This window comes from Pseudophryne corroboree, chromosome 7 (genome assembly GCF_028390025.1).
Source record: "Pseudophryne corroboree isolate aPseCor3 chromosome 7, aPseCor3.hap2, whole genome shotgun sequence".
Classification (NCBI taxonomy): domain Eukaryota; kingdom Metazoa; phylum Chordata; class Amphibia; order Anura; family Myobatrachidae; genus Pseudophryne; species Pseudophryne corroboree.
Genome location: NC_086450.1, coordinates 206,940,995 through 206,968,143, shown reverse-complemented (window position 1 = coordinate 206,968,143; position 27,149 = coordinate 206,940,995). Strand labels below are relative to the sequence as shown.

Genomic DNA, 27,149 nt, shown 5'->3' with positions numbered 1-27,149 from the left:
AGTGATTGCATTGGCTGAGTAAGTCCAGAGCTACTCAGAAACTGCACAAAATGTTTTTGCTGCGCTCGGCTGCAAAGGCGTTCGCACACTTGCAAAGCTAAAATACACTCCCCCGTGGGCGGCAACTATGCGTTTGCACGGCTGCTAAAAGTAGCTAGCGAGCGATCAGCTCAGAATGACCCCCATTGTTGTTTTCTCATTACAAAGTCATTAGCCAGTTATGTGACTCTATTACACTGTAAAATTTCCCAGTTTGATGTCACTCAATGACCCAGGTGCTCTGTGTCTCAGTGTGACCCAGGTGCTCTGCTGGCTCAGTGTGACCCAGGTGCTCTGCTGGCTCAGTGTGACCCAGGTGCTCTGCTGGCTCAGTGTGACCCAGGTGCTCTGCTGGCTCAGTGTGACCCAGGTGCTCTGCTGGCTCAGTGTGACCCAGGTGCTCTGCTGTCTCAGTGTGACCCAGGTGCTCTGCTGGCTCAGTGTGACCCAGGTGCTCTGCTGTCTTATACCCCTTTCAAACTGCCTGAGGCGGGTTGCACTCAGGAGCAGGACACGGGAGCTCCCAGTGTGCGACCCGCCTCAGGCGCCCCGCTACCGGGTTGATGACGTCAGCGGTGACGCAGCGGGGGCGGCGTTTGGAGATCACATTTATCTCCAATCGATGCCTGTACACAGAGAGTGAACGGGAAACAGGTCGCATCGACCCGGCTCCCATTCACACCGCACAGTGAACCGTGTTGAACACGTGATCAACCCTGCTTATGACCACGGTTGAAATACCGGGTCCCTTATCCCGGTATTTCAACCCTTGCACCTTTAAGATCGCACCTGAACACAGGTTATGCGCGCTCATGTGCCAATAACCCGTGTTCATAGGTGGCGGCCTGGAAGGGGTATAAGTGTGACCCAGGTGCTCTGCTGTCTTAGTGTGACCCAGGTGCTCTGCTGCCTCCGTGTGACCCAGGTGCTCTGCTGCCTCAGTGTGACCCAGGTGCTCTGCTGCCTCAGTGTGACCCAGGTGTTCTGCTGCCTCAGTGTGACCCAGGTGTTCTGCTGCCTCAGTGTGACCCAGGTGTTCTGCTTCCTCAGTGTGACCCAGGTGTTCTGCTGCCTCAGTGTGACCCAGGTGTTCTGCTGCCTCAGTGTGACCCAGGTGCTGTGATTGACAACTTGACCCACGGGTTAGGAGGTTACACGTGGAACAGGTGCTATGAGGTTACACTGTGGCCCAAGTGCTATGGGGTCACATGGTGAGCAAGGTGCTGTGAATTCAAGATATAGGGCTGTAACACACTGGCCGGTTTCTCCCGGATGGCAAAAAGCCGGACAAAGTTTGTCCGGCTTTTTGCCATCCGGGAGAAACCGGCAGAGTCTCGCACACAGGACGGCTTTGAGCCGTGTGTGATGCTGTGCGCATGCGCAGCATCAGACACGGCTTCAGAAAAAACCGTTGTGTGTGAAAGCTCCCCTTCACACACATGGTTTACTGGCTCCAAAGACGGCCCGGCGGCCGCCCGGCCGCCGGACCTTCCAGTGGTGAGACCCGGCTGCAACCCGGCAGCCGGGCCGGGGCCGTGCAGTGTGAAGGGACCCTAGCCCTCACACTGTTAACTACAATGCCGGCACGGGAAAAAGCCGTCCGGCTTTTTCCCGGCCGGCAAAAGCCGGGTAGTGTGTTTCAGCACATAGGGCATTATCCATGCAGTAAAAGGGAGCCTTTAGCTACTGTACATCCTGCAAAGGGTTACATATGTTATTCCGGCAGGCGGGATGTCAGCTCTCAATATCCCGACAGTGACATCCCGCCCACCAGAATGCCACAGACGCATGTAAAGGATAGATTAATCTAGGCTAGAAAATAAACAAAACAAATTAATTTCACCAACACAACATAATAAACCAGCAAAAGAGACATACATCCTTTATGATAATAGTAATGCAGAGATCTGAGTTACATACACTTGCAAAACATATACAGTAGTAAGCCGCCAGCCACAGCAAGGTATTTCTTCTCTGGTTGTCCTATGCCACATGATAATAGCACCTACTTAGGGTCATACATTTAACATACAAGCCTTGTTTTGAAGTTCTATCTATAGATTGTAAGCTTGCGAGCAGGGCCTTCCTACCTCTGTCTGTCTGTCTTTGCCCAGTTTTGTTCTATAATTGTTGTTCTAATTGTAAAGCGCAACGGAATATGCTGCGCTATATAAGAAACTACTAATAAATAATAACAAATAGTGTTTGTATTACTGCAGTGCTTGGGAAAGAATGTGAGTGACTTACTATAGTTTGTCTCCGCCGCAGAATGCAAAGAGAGTCATTTTACTGTCTGGCACTCCAGCCATGTCAAGGCCAGCGGAGCTGTACACACAAATTGCCGCTGTTAGACCCACATTCTTCCCTCGCTTCCATGACTTTGGAAGCCGCTACTGTGATGCCAAACAAGTAAGCACTGTGTACTGCCTTCATCAGTAATTGTGGGAATGCAGTACATCATGACAATCTAAATGGTGTCTCCTTTTCAGATGCCTTGGGGGTGGGATTACTCTGGATCCTCTAACCTGAGTGAGCTCAAACTGCTGCTGGAGGAGTCCATAATGATTAGAAGACTGAAATCCGATGTTCTGTCCCAGCTGCCGGCCAAACAGCGCAAAATGGTCGTCATCGCCGCTGAAGGCATCAGCATGAAGACCAAGGCTGCGCTTGCAGCGGCTGCTAAGGAAATGGCACAAGGCTTCAAGAGTGTGAGTTTATTGGATGTGGGTTTTGTGATCCGATACAGTTATTATTAGAGTCACAGGGAATACATACTATTTACTGGCGGACGGGATGCCGGCTGTCAAGATCCTGACAGCTGCATCCCGCCTGCCAGAATGCTGGCAGCGGAGCAAGCGGTACGAGTCCCCTTGCAGGCTCGCAATGCTGCAGGCTCTGTGGCTCGCTTCACTAGCTATAGGTTCTATTCTCACTCTATGGGTGTCGTGGATCATTTAAATGATCTCTATTTTGCTGTGTCAGAATTTCTCTTAATTATTCATTTTAAAAGCATTGATATGTCTTTATTAGTCTTTAACCCCAGTAAAAAATAATTTTCTATTATAAAAATGAATAATAATAATATTCTATTATAAGCAGTTGCATCCATTCTACATATTGTAACATATCTCCTTATCACAGAAAGTTCAAGAGAAAGAAGCTCTTCTCCTTTTCTACAACAGAACAGCAGAGGCCAAGATCCAGTGTGTCACGTGAGTATTACAGTGTATATAAATATGAGTTTGTTCTTCAGTTGTCCCAATCGATCCTGTCACAGGTTATATAAGTGGTACAGTGTTTAACTAAAAAGTTTATCTGTTTACAGGCCCTGGACTTCTCATGAAATACATGATATTGACATAGTTTACACTTCGCATGGTTTTACATACTGTACGTGATTAACACTGTTAATATATCACATAATACCATTGTTATGCATGTCAAATTTGTTTTTGATAAGTAATATGTCACATTATACCATTGTCATACGTGTCAAAAGTGCTTTTGATATGTAATCTGTATATGCTTCACTAAAGAAAAACTGTTTAAAAAAAAAAAAGTTTGTGAAATTCCACCTATTTTCAGAATTGGCAGCATCTGTACGACTGCGCTGATTACATCCAACCACTTGTGAAAGTAGGCACCAGCACTATAAGCATGCATTTGTTACATCTAGTGTTCATGCCAGTCCCTGTGTGTACCTTCCCGAAAAGGGGGTGTGGTCAGCTGGGGAGGGGATATGGTTTTGCGAAACGTCCCCTGTTCGTCACTCTAGGGGGCATGCCCAGCACTAACGAACATGCTGGCCTGCCCCCTAGTTCTCTCCTTACTGTGAATGCACGGCATCTATTCTCCCACCGGTGATCGGTAACTACAAATTTTTCCACCCATGGGACTCTGCAGCTGGCGGGTGTGTACAGCATAAGGCATAATTGGTGCCTCTGTATAACCCACAGTTCTGTCAATTTGCCCACTCCCCGTCACAAGTGGCGATCCAACCTATTTCAGTATCACTTGAGCTCAATACAGTATGTAGATGGAATGGCTTGTAAATCAGTCCTAGCTGTTCAGCGGCCTTTGCCTTATTTATAAGTTTAGGTTGGATTTGTGTTCTGAGCAGCCAATATAGCTAATTACAGCTCTGTCTGCAATACAGTGCTGTACTTTACCGTATAGTTTGTCTTACCAATGTCAGCTGAAGTTTAACAGTCATTACAGACGCAAAGAACATACAGATGTGGCAGGTTGCTGATGGGTATGCGCACCAAGCGCTGTATTAGGGCTGCATATCAGTATGTGTTCCAGCTGCTGACAGGTAAGCAAAAGGAAACGGGGAAGTCTAGTGCCATTTTGTAATATGAGCTGTATTTTCCTATATCATTGGCATTTAATGTTCAGCAGCTGAGGTTCAGACTTACTACCCTGGACCAAGTTCAAGTAAGGAAACATAAATTGCTACTTAGATCTTTTAAAGCTGTACTACCACCTAGGAAAATATTTCTTGGATGTTGGCTTAGATGTCCTGTACAACACCGCCTAAAAAATAATGTATTCCAAAGGGACCCCATATCTGTCTTGAAAAATGTAAAGTGATAGCCTTAGAAATAAAGAAATGTACAGTATATAGGATGCAAAACCAAGCAGCACATTAATCTTAACGTTTTCCAATTATTTGGGGGCAAAGATCCTTGTCTCATTATGTGGTTACAATGCTACCAAATGTATAGATGGAAATCTAGTATTAATATTTCTCTCTCCAAATAACATTTCTGCAGAGAGTACATTATGGATCTGCTGGAGAGTGGGCGAGAGAAATTCCTGGTGTTTGCCCATCACAAGCTGGTCCTGGACAGTGTTTGTGAAGAGCTGGGAAAAAAGGTAAATTGATGCAGAAATAATGCGGGCTCTACGCTGCCCCTATAGTCAGATCAGACAGTGATCCCATTTCTTGGCACTCGGGCGAAGATCAATAGTTCTGTTACATCTATGTTGCCCTCTCCTGTCAGCAAGTTGAATATTTCTTTCATTATAATGTTTAACTGCTGTGACTAATACACTTGTGTTATCCACAAACCTTGTACAACCTTCTCCACTTCAACAATCACACAAAATGCTGACACACATTTATTTTCCCTTTGTCCTCAGAAAACAAAGTACATTAAACATTTTTATGTCTGCCAAGATGTCGTAAACCTAACTTGACTTCCTTCTGAAACATACTTTTGTTGCATTTATAAATTGGTAACACTCTAATTGCTACTTAGATTATAGTTTTTGAAGCACTTTAATGAAATTACAGTAAGTGTGTTGTAATCACTAATTCTTAAATAGCCCATTGGCTGTGTGTTAGATAATATACACTGCTCAAAAAAATAAAGGGAACACTTAAACAACACAGTGTAACTCCAAGTCAGTCACACTTCTGTGAAATCAAACTGTCCACTTAGGAAGCAACACTGATTGACAATCAATTTCACATGCTGTTGTGCAAATGGAATAGAAAACAGGTGTGAATTTTAGGCAATTAGCAAGACACCCCCAATAAAGGAGTTGTTCTGCAGGTGGTGACCACAGACCACTTCTCAGCTCCTATGCTTCCTGGCTGATGTTTTGGTCACTTTTGAAAGCTGGCGGTACTTTCACTCTAGTGGTAGCATGAGACAGAGTCTACAACCCACACAAGTGGCTCAGGTAGTGCAGCTCATCCAGGATGGCACATCAGTGCGAGCTGTGGCAAGAAGGTTTGCTGTGTCTGTCAGCGTAGTGTCCAGAGCATGGAGGCGCTACCAGGAGACAGGCCAGTACATCAGGAGACGTGGAGAAGGCCGTAGGAGGGCAACAACCCAGCAGCAGGACCGCTACCTCCGCCTTTGTGCAAGGAGGAACAGGAGGAGCACTGCCAGAGCCCTGCAAAATGACCTCCAGCAAGCCACAAATGTGCATGTGTCTACTCAAACGATCAGAAACAGACTCCATGAGGGTGGTATGAGAGCCCGACGTCCACAGGTGGGGATTGTGCTTACAGCCCAACACCGTGCAGGACGTTTGGCATTTGCCAGAGAACACTAAGATTGGCAAATTCACCACTGGCGCCCTGTGCTCTTCACAGATGAAAGCAGGTTCTCACTGAGCACATGTGACAGACGTGACAGAGTCTGGAGACGCCAAGGAGAACGTTCTGCTGCCTGCAACATCCTCCAGCATGACCGGTGTGACAGTGGGTCAGTAATGGTGTGGGGTGGCATTTCTTTGGGGTGCCGCACAAGCCCTCCATGTGCTCACCAGAGGTAGCCTGACTGCCATTAGGTACCGAGATGACATCCTCAGACCCCTTGTGAGACCATATGCTGGTGCGGTTGACCCTGGGTTCCTCCTAATGCAAGATAATGCTAGACCTTATGTGGCTGGAGTGTGTCAGCAGTTCCTGCAAGACGAAGGCATTGATGCTATGGACTGGCCCGCCCGTTCCCCAGACCTGAATCCAATTGAGCACATCTGGGACATCATGTCTCACTCCATCCACCAACGCCACGTTGCACCATAGGCTGTCCAGGAGTTGCTTTAGTCCAGGTCTGGGAGGAGATCCCTCAGGAGACCATCCGCCACCTCATCAGGAGCATAAGAAAAAAGAAAAGTGGGTGGGCGCTAGGAAATATGGCTATACGACACCTAGAATAGTTACTGTTCTCTGGCTGCAGCTTCCCTGGTCGAGGTGCTGATCCTCAACCCAAAAAATACACAGAATAATAAACACTCAGAGAAGCGCTACCATTAAACAGTCTAATAAAATTTATTATTAAAAATAACTGACACAATTTCAGTAAAAAAGACCGCTTATCCTGGAATATTAAACATATAATATACACCAACCATTTAATGATTGCAAATGGTAACCATTTGCAATCATTAAATGGTTGGTGTATATTATATGTTTAATATTCCAGGATAAGCGGTCTTTTTTACTGAAATTGTGTCAGTTATTTTTAATAATAAATTTTATTAGACTGTTTAATGGTAGCGCTTCTCTGAGTGTTTATTCATCAGGAGCATGCCCAGGCGTTGTAGGGAGGTCATACAGGCACATGGAGGCCACACACACTACTGAGCCTCATTTTGATTTGTATTAAGGACATTACATCAAAGTTGGATCAGCCTGTAGTGTGTTTTTCCACTTTAATTTTGAGTGTGACTCCAAATCCAGACCTTCATGGGTTAATAAATTTGATTTCCATTGATAATTTCTGTGTGATTTTGTTGTCAGCACATTCAACTATGTAAAGAACAAAGTATTTAATAAGAATATTTCATTCATTCAGATCTAGGATGTGTTATTTTAGTGTTCCCTTTATTTTTTTGAGCAGTGTATATTCCTCTAGCATCCATCTAGGGGACGCTGCCTTATGACACTGGCTTAGAGTGTGTGGTATTGGAGTTTGGCACTAAAACAGTTAACAGCTATTCTCCCCCCCCCTCCCTCCAACTCCTCCCACCTTCAGCAGCAGCTCTGTTTCGTTTTTGTGCCTTGGAGTGACGGCACAGTTTTCCATCTAGGTTGTAGCTAGGTTTATGCTATGTTATTTTTATTTTAAAAATTGGGTGCTTAGTCCCTGTTCATAGGCGACAAGCACCAATAGGGAGGGTGTAGTTAGGAGCCATTTTTGTACGGTATCTCACTCTACCCAAGCCTCTGCAGAGTCACCAAACCAGAGTCACTGGGACTCTGCCAGCTTCAGACCACGATCCGAGGAGGCGCCGGTCAGGTAGGAATAGCCACAGTCTACTTACTAGCTCTGGGCTGTGACCATTACTGCTGTGTGACCTGGCACCCGGCTTTCTGGCTGCCGCAGCCAGATCTCCCTTCTCTCTTTTTTCAGTGTGGCTTCTGTTGGTGTGGCCCTGCGTAGGCACTGAGTCTGGATTACAGAGCGCACTAAGGCATTGTGAGTGTGTGTGTGGGGGGTGCAGGGGCTGCCGGCGGTGCATTCTCGGTCAGCAAAGGTGTGAAGGCATCCTTTCAGTCAGCTGGCGCCGCTTAAGATCCTAGAGCAGGCATGTCCAAACTGCGGCCCTCCAGCTGTTGTGAAACTACATATCCCAGCATGCCCTGACACAGTGCTGCTGTCAGAGAATGCTAAAGCTGTGTCAGGGCATGCTGGGATGTGTAGTTTCTCAACAGCTGGAGGGCCACAGTTTGGACATGCCTGTCCTAGGGAGCTCCCAGCGCCATTTTCTCTGCACAGAGGGAGACTTTCTCTTGCTGGGATACAGATAAGCAGCTGCTATATATAGATGGACCAGGGTTCAGTAGGGTGACTGGCATGTCCCCCTGCTCACACACACAGGAACAAGGCGGCACTCATCGGATTTGGTGAAGCAATTCAGTGCTGTATTACGGTAATTCATAGCAGTAGAGGCATAGTAGAACAGATGTTGCTTCGCCCTAAGGCCTTTTACTCAAGGTGCTGTGCGTTATTGAGGAGGGCCACCACGGTTGTTGATTTGGACTTGTGTGCCCTAAACATCATTTGTTTTTCTGGTTATACTGTATAGTACATTTCAGTATCACTAGCTTGCTGTACTTTTCAGAGTAATTTAGCTTTACTGGTGCTCTCTCATTATATCTCTGTTGTATTCTGTGCTTATTGTCATCCTGCCTTGCCTGCACTTTTAGGTAGATTGTTGGCAACATCTGCTGCACTATTCCTGGTTAGGACTTTTGGATTCATGTCAGGGAAACCAGACAAAGTTCCTAAGAGCAAGCCTGGCTCGGCTGTTTATTTTGCGCATTCTATTTGTGCCAAGAAATTGTCTAAAGGGTGCATGGACCTGGGCCACTCTGCGCAGCATGTTCCTGGTCGATGATGGACCTGCACTTGAGAGCTTCTACAGGTGAGTCAGAGGTGCCTGAATGTGCCAGGTCTATGGTGGAGACTACAGTGGAGCTACGCCAGTTTAAAGTCAGTGACTCCTTCCCTGCGCTCAGCCACATCCCTTGTCTGATTCCTCTGAGGACCAACTATAGGCCCATAATATGGGCAAGTGTCTTTCAGGGATGGCTACATCTTTAAATAGGATGGTAGTATCAGCGGTGGCTACAGCCAGTAGAAAGTATATCCCCTAGACCAGGGGTGGGGAATCTGCTGCCCTCCAGCTGTTGTTGAACTACACATCCCAGCATGCCCTGCAACAGTTTTAGCATGGCCAAATAGCAAAACTGTAGCAGAGCATGCTGGTATGTGTAGTTCAATAACAGCTGCAGGGCCAAAGGTTCCCCATCCCTGCCCTAGACTTTCCAGGAGATGATCCAGGATCTACTGAATTTTCTCAGGAAGAGGGAGAGGTGGATCCTGAGTGGGAGGATACCTCGGGCTGTGAAGAGGATACCCAATCTAGCTCTGGGTTGCTCTATTAGTTGACGCAGTACGTCAAACTTTACAGGATTCTTCAGTTCCTGAAACCAGCTCTGCCGCCTTCTTCAAACATAAAAAGAAACAGGTGTCTGTGTTTCCAACGTTCTTACACTTCAGAAAGACAATAAAGGAGGCCTGGCTCAAGCCAGATACGAAGTTCCAGGCTCCAAAGAAGTTCAGATATCTGTATCTGTTTGCACAGGAGGACACCAAACCTTGGGAAGTTCCACCAAAGGTGGACACTCCTACTACCAGGTTGGCAACTGTTATCCCGATGGTTTAGTTGGTTACGCTTAAAAATCCTGTTGGCAGGAAGATTGAGGACGGCCTAAAGTCCATGTTCACACTGTCAAGAGTCTTGCTTCGGTCTGTCTTGACTAGCGCTTGGGTGATTATGGCTGTGGACGCCTGGCTGGCTCAGGTAGTTTCTTGCTTTCATTCCGATGACCAGTCTAAGGCTATTGCCTTAGCAGGCTAGATCATGGAGGTTCTCATCTATGTGGGTGATGCCTTGTTAGATTCCATTTCTGTACTGTCTTGCATTTCCGCGTTGACTGTGTTAGCACAATGTTCCTTGTAGCTTCGGTCCTTTAATTCTGATATAGAATCAAAGCACACAATAGAGGCGGTCCCTTCAAAGGTGAATTCCTGTTTGGTCCGGAACTTACCAATTTTATTTTACAGGGTTTGGGTGGTAAGAGTCCCAATATCTATATCTCCCTGGTTCTATTCCCTTCGGCCCTAGGGTAGGGGAACCTTCCAGTCTTTCTATGGTATGTACCACTTTTCCCGTCTTTTGAGGCCGGGGAGTCCCGGGAACCCACCGTTCTGTCAAACCAGCAGCCAAACAGGCCGCGTAACGGCCTTGGAACCCCAGCACACTTTCAGGTGGATGGTGTGAGCCCATTTGTGCAGTTTTCAGAATGTCTGTATTCAGTCCCGCCTGGATCGTTGGGTGGGTTTGGTTGTATTCAGGGGTTGCATCCTGGACCTAGAGGGTCCCGTACGAAACCATTGTTTTTTACTCCTCTTCCTCTGGACCACTCCAGAAGAAGGGCTCCAACACAGGCGGTTTATCCTCTTTTCAGTTCCGGAGTAATTATCCCAATTCCTGTACACCAACAGGGCCAGGAATTTTACTCCAATCTGTTTCTCCTGGAAAAACCGGATGGGTCTTTCCACCTTATACTCAGTCTAAAGTTGTTGAATTCTTACCTCCATCTGGAGAAGTTTAAGATGGAGTAGGTGCGTTCAGTCATCATCGTCATGAAAGCGGGGGAGTATCTCACTTCAATAGAGAGCAAAGATGCCTACCTCCACGTCCCCATATGGAAGGGTCATCATCATCATCTTCTTCTCTGCTTTGCTTTGGGACAGTGGCATTTTCGGTTCCAGGCCTTTCCTTTTGGCCTTTGGCACCCAGGGTATTCACCAAGGTCATGGCCCGCATGATCTCCCTGCTCAGGTCTGCTGGCATCGTTACACCATATCTAGATGACCTGCTACTCAAGGTTCTTCTGTGCCTCTTCTGAAACAACATCTTCAGTTGACGATTGATACATGTCTTTCGACCGGATCATACATTTTCCCAAGTCAGTTTCCTGTTGAGGAAAATGGTAGTAGCATTTGAGGCAGTTCCGTTTGCCAGATTTCATTCTGAAACTCGTCAGAACCAGATTCTCCGTTGTAGGTCAAGGATGGGTTCTCTGTTGGACACGTAACTGTTCAGACTATCACCTCAAACTCATCAGTCGCTTCTATGGTGGCTCCAGGCTCCGAATCTGAGCGGAGGTGCCCCTTTTCAGTTTGTAACTAGGTACTTGTCACTACCGATGCCAGCTTAACAGGTTGGATGCGATTGTTCAGGATATGCACCTGAAGGGTCTTTGGTCAGCACCAGAATTATCAATGTGTTGATACAATCTCAACAGGGCCATCCTGTTTGCATCCACCTGGACAATGCCACGGCAGTGGCTTACATCAACAAACAGGGAGGCACTCGCAGCTGATGTGCTATGCAGGAGGTCTCCCACATCCTACGATGGGCAGAGCTTTGGATTCCTGCCATTTCCGCTGTCCCTATCCCAGGAGTGGACAACTTGGAGGTGGATTTTCTGAGCCATCACACAGTTCATCCAGGGGAGTGGAATCTGCACCAGGAGATGTTTGCAGATCTCGTATCCAGGTGTGGAAAACTTGACATTGGGCCTAATTCAGACCTGATCGCTCACTAGCAGTTTTTTGCAGCGCTACAATCAGATAGTCGCTGCCTACAGGGGAGTGTATTTTAGAAGTGCAAGTGTGCGAATGCATGTGCAGCCGAGTAGTACAAAAAGATCTTACTCAGCTGCTGCGATCACTTCAGTCTGTCCGGGACCGGAATTGACGTCAGACACCCGCCCTGCAAACGCTTGGACACGCCTGCGTTTTTCCAACCACTCCCAGAAAACGGTCAGTTGACACCCACAAACGCCTTCTTTCTGTCAGTCTTCGTGTGATTGGCTGTGCGAATGGATTCTTCGTAAAACCCATCGCACAGCAACGAACCGCTGTGTACCCAAGTGACGCGCCTGCACAATGCGATGCATACGCATGCGCAGTTCTGACCTGATCGCAGCGCAGCGAAAAAAGCTAGCGTGCGATCAGGTCTGAATGACCCCCATTGATCTAATAGCTTTTTGCCTAAATAGAAAACTTCCGAGGTACGACTCTCATACATGAGTTCCTCAAGCATCTTTTGTGGCCGCCATGACCGCTTCTTGGAATTTCTGTCTGGTGTATTTCCTCCAACCTCTGTCAATGCTTCCTCGAGTTCTATAGCAAATCAGACGAGAGGCTCTCCCGATCATTCCGATCTCCCCGGATTGGACTCGTCATCAGTGGTACGCCTTACTTCAAGTCATGGTAGCAGAAGATCCGTACCATCTGCCTCTGCGTCCAGACCTCCTTCGCCCCCAGATTTTGAGAGAAAAGGTGTTTTCCAGGGCCGTAGTTGAGGCTATGCAACAAGCTTGCAAGCCAGTTACTTCCAAAATATACCATCATGTTTGGAAGTTATATATCTCCTGGTGTGAGCGTAAACAGCTATCGGCGGCAGTGTTCCGTTTTCCTCGCCTTTTGTCTTTTCTTCAGGATGGATTATCTAAGGGGTATTCGGTCAGGATTCCGTCAGTCGGAATACAGACGCCGGCACCCCAGTAGTGATCGCAATGCCGGCGCTGGAATCCCAAACGAAGGACTGCCAACTCTGTAGCTAGGTAAGCCACAGGTGGCGGTTAGGTTTGGACTGCAGGGTGGGAGGAATAGGGAAAGGTTGCGGGGGGGGGGGGGGGGAGGGTTAGGTGTCAGGATCCTAAGTGTTGGTATGCAACTGTCTGTATTCTAACTGCCGGCATCCCGAATGCCGGGATCCCGATGCCAACCCATCTAAGTGCCTTCATCTGTCATCCGTCAAGGGGCAGGTTTCAATCTTGTCGGTCCTTTTCCAAGGACGGTTAGCTTACATTACGGCAGTTCAGACCTTCACTTTGAAGGTCATCTTTCGTCTGGCAATTACTTTCGGCTAAAGGGTTTCCGAATTGGATGCTTTTCCTTTCAACAAAAGTATTGTCTGCGTTTTATCTTAACCAAGACATTGTACTTCCTGCTTTTCCGCGGGAGTCAATTTCCACAGATGCTTCTTCATTGGCCCTCCTGGACGTTGTTCGTGCTCTACGCATTGTCTGTCTTCTGACTGCGGGATCCTGGCTGACTATATTTTGATCTCATCCCATCAGGGATGTGTGGATTGCATTTGCTGTCTATGTTGGTGCTGATATGTTTCCTCTAATTTTAGATTTGTTATGTGTTAAATTGCTGATATGCGTCTTTTTATAAATATCTAGGTTTTTGCCCGCAGCTTCGCCCGCGTGGAATTCGTAACGAAATAAGACTATTTTCATTATGACCATCTTCAAGTTTAAGTTCACTACCCAACACCTAAAAGAATTAGCGTGAAGATACATATTCTGTATGTTAACGGACAGTTTAAGAAGCATATCAATTTTCAAAACGCGATCAGTTTTGCGAGCCCGAAAACTATGGATTTGACACTAATATCGGTCATTTTGGACATTTTATTTTTTCCCCCTACTCACCCCCCATTCTGATGGGGGCTGAACTTGGGTTTAAACGGCATCAGGAGTGTCACTATTCATCTCTGCGACCCCTTGGGCGGCTAGGGGTGTCTTACTCCCACAGTATTTTTTTCCAGATTGTAAATCATACGTGTACCAAGTTTGGTGTATATACACAATACACACATACATCCATTTTTATGTAGATAGATAGATAACATTGTTAACATTTATTATATTTATTACAAACACATGGGAAAAACATCCATATATCATTTAGTATAATAATTGTTTTTTTTTTTTTATCATGATCATTTTTATTAGACGTTTTGTTCCGTTTAATACGGAAGGGGGAAAGGGGTACAGAAAGAAGGAGGAGGACATAGGGGAGAGGAGGGGGGGGAGAACTAAGTCCAAGTAACAAAAACACAGACGTAAATATAAATAGAAAACATACAAAAACAATATGGTGCAATCATAAAAGAAGCAAATCTGGAGGGCAGGATAGGGCTGTAAACATATGTCTCAATACATATAAACACAGGTATTCCCCCATTTAGATAATTAATCTGATTCAAATAACAGATTAGCCCCGTCAATTGAAGTCGAATACTCTTGCCAACGGGACCATTTAACCAGCGGGGAATTAGATCTAGAGGAATATGGTAGACCCATGGTCTCCATCTGAAAAGAATGATGTATCTTCCGAATAATTTTAAGGAGTGAGGGTGGGGAAGGGTTCTTCCAATCTTGCGCTATCGCAGCCCTGGTAGCAATTAAAATATGACCTAGAACATAGCGATCCCCATATGCGATATCATTTGGGTAAATATGGAATGGCGCCAATGTGGGCAATTCCCGAAGAGAAGTATGGAGAACAGTAGAGGCCAATGCAAATACCTCCCTCCACAGCTGGCGTATTCTCGGGCATGACCAAAATATATGAAAAGTGTCAGCTAACTCTGAGCAATTCCTCCAACATAAATTGGAAACCGTAGGCCAAATTTTGTGTAGTTTGACAGGGGTAAAGTAGAGACCATGCAATAATTTAAAATGCGTTTCTATGTGGTTGGTACATTTAGACATCTTATGAGATGAGAGAAATATTGACTCCCATTGCTGCTGGGAAAAGGAGCAGCTTAAGTCCATCTCCCATTTAAGTTGTATGGTAGATTTTACCCCCCACTCAACCTCCTGTACACTAGAGTACCAAAACTTAATGGAACCTTTGCAATTACCCAGAGCAAGTTTCGTCAGTATAGTGGGAGAAGGCAAGAGTATTGGACCTGAGGATCGGAAGGAGCAAGATAGCCAATGTACTGTACAATACGATTATATGAAAACAATTCTCCAGCGGGGAGATGGTATTGCCGGTGCAAAACACCAAACGGAGTAATCGCTATGCTGTCTACCAACTCAGAGATGGTATCAATACCACAGGAAATCCACTTAATAAGATGTAGGTCTGGAACCAATCTCGAGAGAGCAAGTAGGGAAAGCTTTCGGGAAGGTAGAGACAGATTTAGAGGAAACCACTAGGGAATCCCACGCAGTGAGGGAGTCAACGATAGCACGTGTGGTGACAGGTGAGGGAGGTCTCTGTTGGGTCGGGATCCACAGTAGATCGATCAAGGGAGTGCGGGTGTACAGTTGTCTCTCTAAATCCACCCACTGTTTCCTGCCCATAGGGAGAGACCAGTCACTTAATTGGGCCACTATACAAGCAAATTGATATTTCCTTAAATTCGGTACTTCCAGAGCCTCAAACTTCCTCGGTCTAGTTAAGCGCCTATATGCAATTCGGGTTTTTTTTTTCTTCCAGATATAATTCAAAATGAATGAGTGGATTCGACCTATAATTCTCAGGGGAACTATATAGGGGATTGCTCGGAAAGATACGTTAGCCGTGGCAAGATCGACATTTTAAAGGAAGCAATTCTGCCCAACCAAGATATCTCCAGACTGAACCATGATTTACATAAAGAGTCTAACTGGGACAACATTGGAGTATAGTTAATTTCCGTTACTGTAGATAGGGAATTATGGATATTGATACCAAGATAGATAAGAAAGTCTTTCTTCCAGTTATATTTATAGCGGAGTTGAAGAGCGGAAAGCTTCTCTAAGTCCAAATTAAACGGAAAAGCCTCAGTTTTGGACGTGTTCAGCTTATAAAATGACGCTCCGCTGAAGCGGTCTATAATCTCATGGAGGATCGGCAATACAGTTACAGGTTTTGTTACGAATAGGAGGACGTCGTCAGCAAACAGACCAATCTTATGGAGAGATGACCCCACATTTATACCCGGGAAAGCGGAGGATTGGCGTATCGCCAGTGCAAGGGGTTCTATTGCTAAAATATACATAAGGGGAGACAAAGGGCACCCTTGTCTGGTCCCGTTAGAAATTTTAAAGGGAGAGGAGGAGAAACTGTTACTAAACACAACAGCAGTAGGGGAACTATACAGCGCTGAAATTGAGGACAGGATGGGGCCCCGTAAACCGAATTTGGACAAAGGATTATAGAGAAAGCCCCAATGTAACCTAACAAACACTTTCTCAGCGTCTAGGGAAAGGAAGATTGCCTATACCCCCCTATGAGAGATATATTCGTCAAGGTCAAAAACTCTCCTCGTATTATCTGATGCCTGTCGTCCTCCTACAAAGCCTACCTGGTCCGGATGGACCAAACCCAGGATAAGGGGAGAAAGCCTATTTGCAATAAGTTTGGCATTTTTTTTTAGATCCATGTTAAGCAGAGCGATTGGTCTATAATTCTGATAGAAAGATGGATCTTTTCCAGGTTTGGGGATTGTAACAGAGAACCGCACTCAGTAGCATGGTTATATAGGGCAGAAAGTGACGGAATGAGATCTAAGGCGTATTGTTGGTAGAAGGAGTTAGTAAATCCATCCGGACCAGAGGCCTTCGCTGATGGCAAGGATTTAATAACTAATGCTATTTCCTCCGTGGACCAGGGCACACTAAGAGAGTCCACCTCACTGAAGGATAGCTGAGGAAATTGCAAGTCGTCTAAAAAGGAGGAGATCAAGGAGGGGGGTGGGTTGGGTAGTATCGGGATCTAAGGCTAAATTATACAGGTTGGTATAAAAGTTAGCAAAGGCATTCGCTATGTCAGACGGATTTTACATTTTACGCCTGTCAGGAGTCTGAATGAATTTAATCCTGTTTCTAGTTTGACGTAATCTTAATTTGTGAGCTAAGAATTTACCAGATTTATTACCCAAGGAATAGTATTTCTGTTGAAGTTTAGCGTAGGCATGTTGCATGCGACTTAAAAACTATTTCTGAAGCTGGTTCCTAATTGAAACTATTTCCCGTTTCAAATGGCATGAGGGTTGAGATCTATTGAGAGATTCAGCTTGAAGCAGATGCGTCTCCAACGCTTCCTGCTGAGTCAAGTATTGTTTCTTCAATCTAGCCCCCGTTTGGATAATGACACCACGCAGAACCGCCTTTAAGGCACACCAGTGCGCAGGAATAGACTTATCCAAAGGGGAGTTAGTTGCTAGGTACAAAGATAGGGCATCTGCGATATCAGAAGAAGCCTCTGGAGACTTCAAGATATACTCCGGTAATCTCCAGGGTCTAGTAAAGAACTGGATTGTTTTTCCATGACCATGTCACTGCTGCATGGTCTGACCAAGTAACTGGAGAGATGGTCGACTTAGATGAACGTTATAAAGGCCACTTATCTACTACAATCAGGTCGATGCGGGAGTATGAGTTGTGGACATGGGAGAAAAAAGTGTAATCTTTAACCGTAGTGGACTGTACGCGCCAAAAATCATACAGATCAAACGCCAAACGTAAACGGCCTAAGTGAGACTGGGAACGAGACCCTCGTAGGGGACTGTGAGGGGGGAGAGGTTTTATCAAGCTTCTCATCGGGAACCAGGTTGAAATCTCCCATAACAACCAGTCTACTCTTCTGAACCTTATGCATGGTGGTAAATAACTTGCGCAAGAAAGGGATTTGATTAGTATTTGGGGCGTATAGGGAGACAAGCGTAATCTCAACACCCTCACACTTCCCCACTAGAATCAAATACCTCCCTTTCCTATCTGAAAATTGAGAGTACAAGTTAAAATGGATAGTGTTGTGGAATAAAATAGCTACTCCGTTTCTCTTAAAGGGTTCATTTGCAAAGTAACGTACCGGGTAGCGAAGATTGTGGAGAGTAGGAGGGGCAGAGGCTAGGAAGTGTGTTTCTTGGAGGCTAACAACTCCAGCCCTTTCCTTATGAAAGGTTTCTAAGGCTTGGCATCTTTTACAAGGGGAGTTCAGGCCATGTACATTCAAAGAGTAAAACTTAACCACTAGGAAGGATTAGGTGATCAAGTTCAATCGTAGTAGAGTCGGAAATGGAATTGGACTTCACAGGGAGAGACAAGAACAGAGGGGGAAGGGGAGAGAGAGGGAGGCGCAGAAGAGAGGAAATCAGAGAAGAGGAAAAAAAAAGCACAGAAAAAGCCCTGCATTCAGGGCCACATTGTTTGCCACAGAAAAAACATGGTGGCAAAACAAAAACCATTGGGGGAGTGGGCTCTAAAGGGTCTCACTCAAACCATGGAACCACTAATTAGAGGAAAACATAACTAGCAAAAGCAACTAGCACAGCACGCTAGTCAGCTCGGTCAACTGAGGCACGTGCTAGTGGGTAATGCGTCATATAATACAACAGTTGTGCCCAGGATCACGAACTGACCCACAGAAGTGTAATAGCCAATAGGAAAAGGTAACCGTGAAATCAGCACCGGGCGTAGTGTCTAAAGCAAACAAACAACCATGGGAACTTAAAAAAAAAAGCCAGTGGGAACCGATAACACAGAAATGCTAAATCTGAGTACAAACAATGGTACCAGCATATATTTAACATAAGGTCTCTATGGAAAGTATCTGGACCACTGAATGCACTCAGAATATCAATCAAAAGAAAGCAAACAACACATTGACGATAGGTTTCAGGTGCCCGACACAGGAGCTGGTGAAGCAGCCTTAGAATGTGGAATACGAATGTCCCAGTCGCCTAGCAACTTCACTCCGGCTTCAAATGTGGAGATTATGTAGGAGGAAGAGTCATACTGTATCTGACAATCGGCTTGACCGGGAATCCCCATCTATATTGGATGTTGTTGTCCCTGAGAGCGGTCGTAATTGGGCGGAATGCCCGTCTCTTGTCCAGGGTGAATTGAGATAGGTCAGGGTATATTTGCAAGCTACCCGTAGTGTCAGAATCTTCCGCCTGTCTGGCGGCCCTGAGGATATCTTCCTTAATGTGAAAGAAGTGGACTCTCAACAAAATGTCCCTCTGGAAACTAGGCGAGAAACCACCACGCGGTTTGGGTAAGCAGTGGACACGGTCAATAAGCAAATCTTGTGCTGACGCTGTTGGGAGAAGCTTCTGGAACAATTTGGTAATATAGTCTCTAGAGATGAGCGCCTGAAATTTTTCGGGTTTTGTGTTTTGGTTTTGGGTTCCGTTCCGCGGCCGTGTTTTGGGTTCGAACGCGTTTTGGCAAAAGCTCACCGAATTTTTTTTGTCGGATTCGGGTGTGTTTTGGATTCGGGTGTTTTTTTCAAAAAACACTAAAAAAACAGCTTAAATCATAGAATTTGGGGGTCATTTTGATCCCAAAGTATTATTAACCTCAAAAACCATAATTTACACTCATTTTCAGTCTATTCTGAATACCTCACACCTCACAATATTATTTTTAGTCCTAAAATTTGCACCGAGGTCGCTGTGTGAGTAAGATAAGCGACCCTAGTGGCCGACACAAACACCGGGCCCATCTAGGAGTGGCACTGCAGTGTCACGCAGGATGTCCCTTCCAAAAAACCCTCCCCAAACAGCACATGACGCAAAGAAAAAAAGAGGCGCAATGAGGTAGCTGTGTGAGTAAGATTAGCGACCCTAGTGGCCGACACAAACACCGGGCCCATCTAGGAGTGGCACTGCAGTGTCACGCAGGATGGCCCTTCCAAAAAACCCTCCCCAAACAGCACATGACGCAAAGAAAAAAAGAGGCGCAATGAGGTAGCTGTGTGAGTAAGATTAGCGACCCTAGTGGCCGACACAAACACCGGGCCCATCTAGGAGTGGCACTGCAGTGTCACGCAGGATGTCCCTTCCAAAAAACCCTCCCCAAACAGCACATGACGCAAAGAAAAAAAGAGGCGCAATGAGGTAGCTGACTGTGTGAGTAAGATTAGCGACCCTAGTGGCCGACACAAACACCGGGCCCATTTAGGAGTGGCACTGCAGTGTCACGCAGGATGTCCCTTCCAAAAAACCCTCCCCAATCAGCACATGATGCAAAGAAAAAGAAAAGAAAAAAGAGGTGCAAGATGGAATTGTCCTTGGGCCCTCCCACCCACCCTTATGTTGTATAAACAAAACAGGACATGCACACTTTAACCAACCCATCATTTCAGTGACAGGGTCTGCCACACGACTGTGACTGATATGACGGGTTGGTTTGGACCCCCCCCAAAAAAGAAGCAATTAATCTCTCCTTGCACAAACTGGCTCTACAGAGGCAAGATGTCCACCTCATCATCACCCTCCGATATATCACCGTGTACATCCCCCTCCTCACAGATTATCAATTCGTCCCCACTGGAATCCACCATCTCAGCTCCCTGTGTACTTTGTGGAGGCAATTGCTGCTGGTCAATGTCTCCGCGGAGGAATTGATTATAATTCATTTTAATGAACATCATCTTCTCCACATTTTCTGGATGTAACCTCGTACGCCGATTGCTGACAAGGTGAGCGGCGGCACTAAACACTCTTTCGGAGTACACACTTGTGGGAGGGCAACTTAGGTAGAATAAAGCCAGTTTGTGCAAGGGCCTCCAAATTGCCTCTTTTTCCTGCCAGTATAAGTACGGACTGTGTGACGTGCCTACTTGGATGCGGTCACTCATATAATCCTCCACCATTCTATCAATGTTGAGAGAATCATATGCAGTGACAGTAGACGACATGTCCGTAATCGTTGTCAGGTCCTTCAGTCCGGACCAGATGTCAGCATCAGCAGTCGCTCCAGACTGCCCTGCATCACCGCCAGCGGGTGGGCTCGGAATTCTGAGCCTTTTCCTCGCACCCCCAGTTGCGGGAGAATGTGAAGGAGGAGATGTTGACAGGTCGCGTTCCGCTTGACTTGACAATTTTGTCACCAGCAGGTCTTTCAACCCCAGCAGACTTGTGTCTGCCGGAAAGAGAGATCCAAGGTAGGCTTTAAATCTAGGATCGAGCACGGTGGCCAAAATGTAGTGCTCTGATTTCAACAGATTGACCACCCGTGAATCCTTGTTAAGCGAATTAAGGGCTCCATCCACAAGTCCCACATGCCTAGCGGAATCGCTCCGTGTTAGCTCCTCCTTCAATGTCTCCAGCTTCTTCTGCAAAAGCCTGATGAGGGGAATGACCTGACTCAGGCTGGCAGTGTCTGAACTGACTTCACGTGTGGCAAGTTCAAAGGGCATCAGAACCTTGCACAACGTTGAAATCATTCTCCACTGCGCTTGAGACAGGTGCATTCCACCTCCTATATCGTGCTCAATTGTATAGGCTTGAATGGCCTTTTGCTGCTCCTCCAACCTCTGAAGCATATAGAGGGTTGAATTCCACCTCGTTACCACTTCTTGCTTCAGATGATGGCAGGGCAGGTTCAGTAGTTTTTGGTGGTGCTCCAGTCTTCTGTACGTGGTGCCTGTACGCCGAAAGTGTCCCGCAATTCTTCTGGCCACCGACAGCATCTCTTGCACGCCCCTGTCGTTTTTTAAAAAATTCTGCACCACCAAATTCAAGGTATGTGCAAAACATGGGACGTGCTGGAATTTGCCCATATTTAATGCACACACAATATTGCTGGCGTTGTCCGATGCCACAAATCCACAGGAGAGTCCAATTGGGGTAAGCCATTCCGCGATGATCTTCCTCAGTTGCCGTAAGAGGTTTTCAGCTGTGTGCGTATTCTGGAAAGCGGTGATACAAAGCGTAGCCTGCCTAGGAAAGAGTTGGCGTTTGCGAGATGCTGCTACTGGTGCCGCCGCTGCTGTTCTTGCGGCGGGAGTCCATACATCTACCCAGTGGGCTGTCACAGTCATATAGTCCTGACCCTGCCCTGCTCCACTTGTCCACATGTCCGTGGTTAAGTGGACATTGGGTACAACTGCATTTTTTAGGACACTGGTGAGTCTTTTTCTGACGTCCGTGTACATTCTCGGTATCGCCTGCCTAGAGAAGTGGAACCTAGATGGTATTTGGTAACGGGGGCACACTGCCTCAATAAATTGTCTAGTTCCCTGTGAACTAACGGCGGATACCGGACGCACGTCTAACACCAACATAGTTGTCAAGGCCTCAGTTATCCGCTTTGCAGCAGGATGACTGCTGTGATATTTCATCTTCCTCGCAAAGGACTGTTGAACAGTCAATTGCTTACTGGAAGTAGTACAAGTGGGCTTACGACTTCCCCTCTGGGATGACCATCGACTCCCAGCAGCAACAACAGCAGCGCCAGCAGCAGTAGGCGTTACACGCAAGGATGCATCGGAGGAATCCCAGGCAGGAGAGGAATCGTCAGAATTGCCAGTGACATGGCCTGCAGGACTATTGGCATTCCTGGGGAAGGAGGAAATTGACACTGAGGGAGTTGGTGGGGTGGTTTGCGTGAGCTTGGTTACAAGAGGAAGGGATTTACTGGTCAGTGGACTGCTTCCGCTGTCACCCAAAGTTTTTGAACTTGTCACTGACTTATTATGAATGCGCTGCAGGTGACGTATAAGGGAGGATGTTCCGAGGTGGTTAACGTCCTTACCCCTACTTATTACAGCTTGACAAAGGGAACACACGGCTTGACACCTGTTGTCCGCATTTCTGTTGAAATACCTCCACACCGAAGAGCTGATTTTTTTGGTATTTTCACCTGGCATGTCAACGGCCATATTCCTCCCACGGACAACAGGTGTCTCCCCGGGTGCCTGACTTAAACAAACCACCTCACCATCAGAATCCTCCTGGTCAATTTCCTCCCCAGCGCCAGCAACACCCATATCCTCCTCATCCTGGTGTACTTCAACACTGACATCTTCAATCTGACTATCAGGAACTGGACTGCGGGTGCTCCTTCCAGCACTTGCAGGGGGCGTGCAAATGGTGGAAGGCGCATGGTCTTCACGTCCAGTGTTGGGAAGGTCAGGCATCGCAACCGACACAATTGGACTCTCCTTGTGGATTTGGGATTTCGAAGAATGCACAGTTCTTTGCTGTGCTGCTTTTGCCAGCTTGAGTCTTTTCATTTTTCTAGCGAGAGGCTGAGTGCTTCCATCCTCATGTGAAGCTGAACCACTAGCCATGAACATAGGCCAGGGCCTCAGCCGTTCCTTGCCACTCCGTGTCGTAAATGGCATATTGGCAAGTTTACGCTTCTCCTCCGACAATTTTATTTTAGGTTTTGGAGTCCTTTTTTTTCTGATATTTGGTGTTTTGGATTTGACATGCTCTGTACTATGACATTGGGCATCGGCCTTGGCAGACGACGTTGCTGGCATTTCATCGTCTCGGCCATGACTAGTGGCAGCAGCTTCAGCACGAGGTGGAAGTGGATCTTGATCTTTCCCTAATTTTGGAACCTCAACATTTTTGTTCTCCATATTTTAATAGGCACAACTAAAAGGCACCTCAGGTAAACAATGGAGATGGATACTAGTATACAATTATGGACTGCCTGCCGAGTGCAGACACAGAGGTAGCCACAGCCGTGAACTACCGTACTGTACTGTGTCTGCTGCTAATATAGACTGGTTGATAAAGAGATGTCTATGTAACTATGTATGTATAAAGAAGAAAGAAAAAAAAACCACGGTTAGGTGGTATACAATTATGGACGGACTGCCTGCCGAGTGCAGACACAGAGGTAGCCACAGCCGTGAACTACCGTACTGTACTGTGTCTGCTGCTAATAATATAGACTGGTTGATAAAGAGATGTCGTAGTAGTATGTATGTATAAAGAAGAAAGAAAAAAAAACCACGGTTAGGTGGTATACAATTATGGACGGACTGCCTGCCGAGTGCAGACACAGAGGTAGCCACAGCCGTGAACTACCGTACTGTACTGTGTCTGCTGCTAATATAGACTGGTTGATAAAGAGATGTCTATGTAACTATGTATGTATAAAGAAGAAAGAAAAAAAAACCACGGTTAGGTGGTATACAATTATGGACGGACTGCCTGCCGAGTGCAGACACAGAGGTAGCCACAGCCGTGAACTACCGTACTGTACTGTGTCTGCTGCTAATATAGACTGGTTGATAAAGAGATGTCTATGTAACTATGTATGTATAAAGAAGAAAGAAAAAAAAACCACGGTTAGGTGGTATACAATTATGGACGGACTGCCTGCCGAGTGCAGACACAGAGGTAGCCACAGCCGTGAACTACCGTACTGTACTGTGTCTGCTGCTAATATAGACTGGTTGATAAAGAGATGTCTATGTAACTATGTATGTATAAAGAAGAAAGAAAAAAAAACCACGGTTAGGTGGTATACAATTATGGACGGACTGCCTGCCGAGTGCAGACACAGAGGTAGCCACAGCCGTGAACTACCGTACTGTACTGTGTCTGCTGCTAATATAGACTGGTTGATAAAGAGATGTCTATGTAACTATGTATGTATAAAGAAGAAAGAAAAAAAAATAACGGTTAGGTGGTATACAATTATGGACGGACTGCCTGCCGAGTGCAGACACAGAGGTAGCCACAGCCGTGAACTACCGTACTGTACTGTGTCTGCTGCTAATATAGACTGGTTGATAAAGAGATGTCGTAGTAGTATGTATGTATAAAGAAGAAAAAAAAACCACGGTTAGGTGGTATACAATTATGGACGGACTGCCTGCCGAGTGCAGACACAGAGGTAGCCACAGCCGTGAACTACCGTACTGTGTCTGCTGCGACTGGATGATAAATGATATTAAAAATATATATATATCACTACTGCAGCCGGACAGGTATATATTATATATTATATAATGACGGACCTGCTGGACACTGTCTGTCAGCAGAATGAGTTTTATTTTTATAGAATAAAAAAAACAACAACACACAAGTGAAGTCACACGACGAGTGTTTAACTTTTTCAGGCAATCACAATATAAGTATACTACTAACTATACTGGTGGTCAGTGTGGTCAGGTCACTGGTCAGTCACACTGGCAGTGGCACTCCTGCAGCAAAAGTGTGCACTGTTTAATTTTAATATAATATTATGTACTCCTGGCTCCTGCTATAACCTATAACTGGCACTGCAGTGCTCCCCAGTCTCCCCCACAATTATAAGCTGTGTGAGCTGAGCAGTCAGACAGATATATAATATATATAGATGATGCAGCACACTGGGCTGAGCCTGAGCAGTGCACACAGATATGGTATGTGACTGAGTCACTGTGTGTATCGCTTTTTTCAGGCAGAGAACGGATATATTAAATAAACTGCACTGTCTGGTGGTCACTCACTATATAATATTATGTACTCCTGGCTCCTGCTATAACCTATAACTGGCACTGCAGTGCTCCCCAGTCTCCCCCACAATTATAAGCTGTGTGAGCTGAGCAGTCAGACAGATATATAATATATATAGATGATGCAGCACACTGGGCTGAGCCTGAGCAGTGCACACAGATATGGTATGTGACTGAGTCACTGTGTGTATCGCTTTTTTCAGGCAGAGAACGGATATATTAAATAAACTGCACTGTCTGGTGGTCACTCACTAGTAAACTCTCTGCACTCTCTACACTTCTACAGTACTCCTCCTAGTCCTAAGCTCCAGTAAATCTCTCTCTCTTATAATCTAAATGGAGAGGACGCCAGCCACGTCCTCTCCCTATCAATCTCAATGCACGTGTGAAAATGGCGGCGACGCGCGGCTCCTTATATAGAATCCGAGTCTCGCGAGAATCCGACAGCGTCATGATGACGTTCGGGCGCGCTCGGATTAACCGAGCAAGGCGGGAGGATCCGAGTCTGCTCGGACCCGTGAAAAAAACCATGAAGTTCGGGCGGGTTCGGATTCAGAGAAACCGAACCCGCTCATCTCTAATTAGTCTCTCAGTTCTGCCAGAGCTACCGAGTCTGGTACACCTCTAATCTTGAGATTGTTTCTCCTCGATCTGTCCTCCAAGTCGGCTATCTTTTCACTAAGTGAGGACACATCATTTTGCAACTCAGAATGCGAGGTGAGTAGATCATTATGAGATGTCACTAGCTCCTGCATTTTATCTTCGAGATGTTCAGTGCGGCTTGCAATGCTCACTAGATCAGTCCTGGGTGTTTGAATTGAGGAATCCACACCAGTCAGGATGTCCGAGCGAAAGGCTGAGAACATTTTGAGCATCGTTTGGGTGGTGAGGGGAGCTTGGGGTCCAGGTCCAACCCCGGGTCCCCCGATGCATGGAGAGCAGGAGATGTAGATAGGCGTGAATGCGTTAAGGAGCTCGCTGAGGACATAAGAGACGATTTTTGACTCGAGGCAGATGTTTTAGGAAATTGTACAGGCGCAGGCCGTTTGGGGGGTTTACCCCCCCCCTTCTCGTCGGCATGTTAAGAGACTATGTCAGCGCAGTACAGAAAGGGAGATCGCAGGTGAAGGCCTGTAGGAGAATTGCGACGGCTAGTATGCTGTGGGTACTACACAAGTAGATGAGTCATCGACCCATGAGGTATAGAGGTCCCGGTTCAGAGCATGAGACCCATAGATAAAGGATCAATAGTAATAGGAATAGGCAGCCATTTCGCACGGAGGGCCGTCACAGAGCAATTACCAGGAGAACCCCACCACGCACAGAGAATGACACATAAGCAGAGGCCAGCAGGTATCTGTGCAGCAATGGACCGTATCGTGCCCAGTTGTAGAGAAGAGCTACACAGACTCCGGTGCTCCAGGTGTAGTGGGGAGGGTCCGCAAGTGGTAAGGCCGGGGTTCTGGGCGACAAACAAGGAGCTGGAGAGAGACCCACAAGGGGCAGGTCACCAGACGCGTCAGATAGGTGCCTCTGAAGCTTATAGCCACTAGGTCGATGCGTACGTTTTTGCCCTCCTGGACACAGCAGGGCAGTCATGGGCATGCAAGAGGCAGGGGAGGGCAGATTATACAGGGAGACCCCCAGCTGTGGATTGACAGTCCCCGCACTGTGACGCGTCTCCAGAGGAGAGGAAAGGAACAGGCCCCAGCAGCTTACCTCCCCGCCAGCGGGCTCACCGGTGGCGTTCAAAGCAGCACATGGACTCTGCAGAGATGTGCGTCAGGGAAGCAGGGGGCTACGGATCCCCACACCGTATCTCCTATGGAGGCGTCCCAGGGAGGCAGCAGACAGCAGGTCTGATGGAGCCTCATCAGAAGCAAGGAGCCGGACTTCTACAATGGCGGGCGCCAGCTCCCGTCTCTCGCTGTGCGGGCGATCAGCAGCTCCTCCGGGCGGTACAGTGGTAGGCAGTAAGCGGCCTCCCTGGAGAGAGGCGGGGACGGGCGGGCCGTGCGCCCCAGT

The 27,149-nt window shown here is 46.7% G+C and overlaps 1 protein-coding gene across 3 annotated transcripts in view; it reads left to right on the top strand.

Moving 5' to 3' along the window:
- The window catches only part of SMARCAL1 (SWI/SNF related, matrix associated, actin dependent regulator of chromatin, subfamily a like 1), a 183,744-nt gene that overhangs the window by 131,321 nt on the left and 25,274 nt on the right, over positions 1-27,149 (top strand). For all 3 annotated transcript variants that reach the window (XM_063933956.1, XM_063933957.1, XM_063933958.1), the window contains 4 exons: positions 2,308-2,448; positions 2,529-2,747; positions 3,181-3,251; positions 4,815-4,917. In XM_063933956.1, coding sequence (XP_063790026.1) covers positions 2,308-2,448; positions 2,529-2,747; positions 3,181-3,251; positions 4,815-4,917 — 534 coding nt within the window. The remainder of the gene's footprint in view (positions 1-2,307; positions 2,449-2,528; positions 2,748-3,180; positions 3,252-4,814; positions 4,918-27,149) is intronic.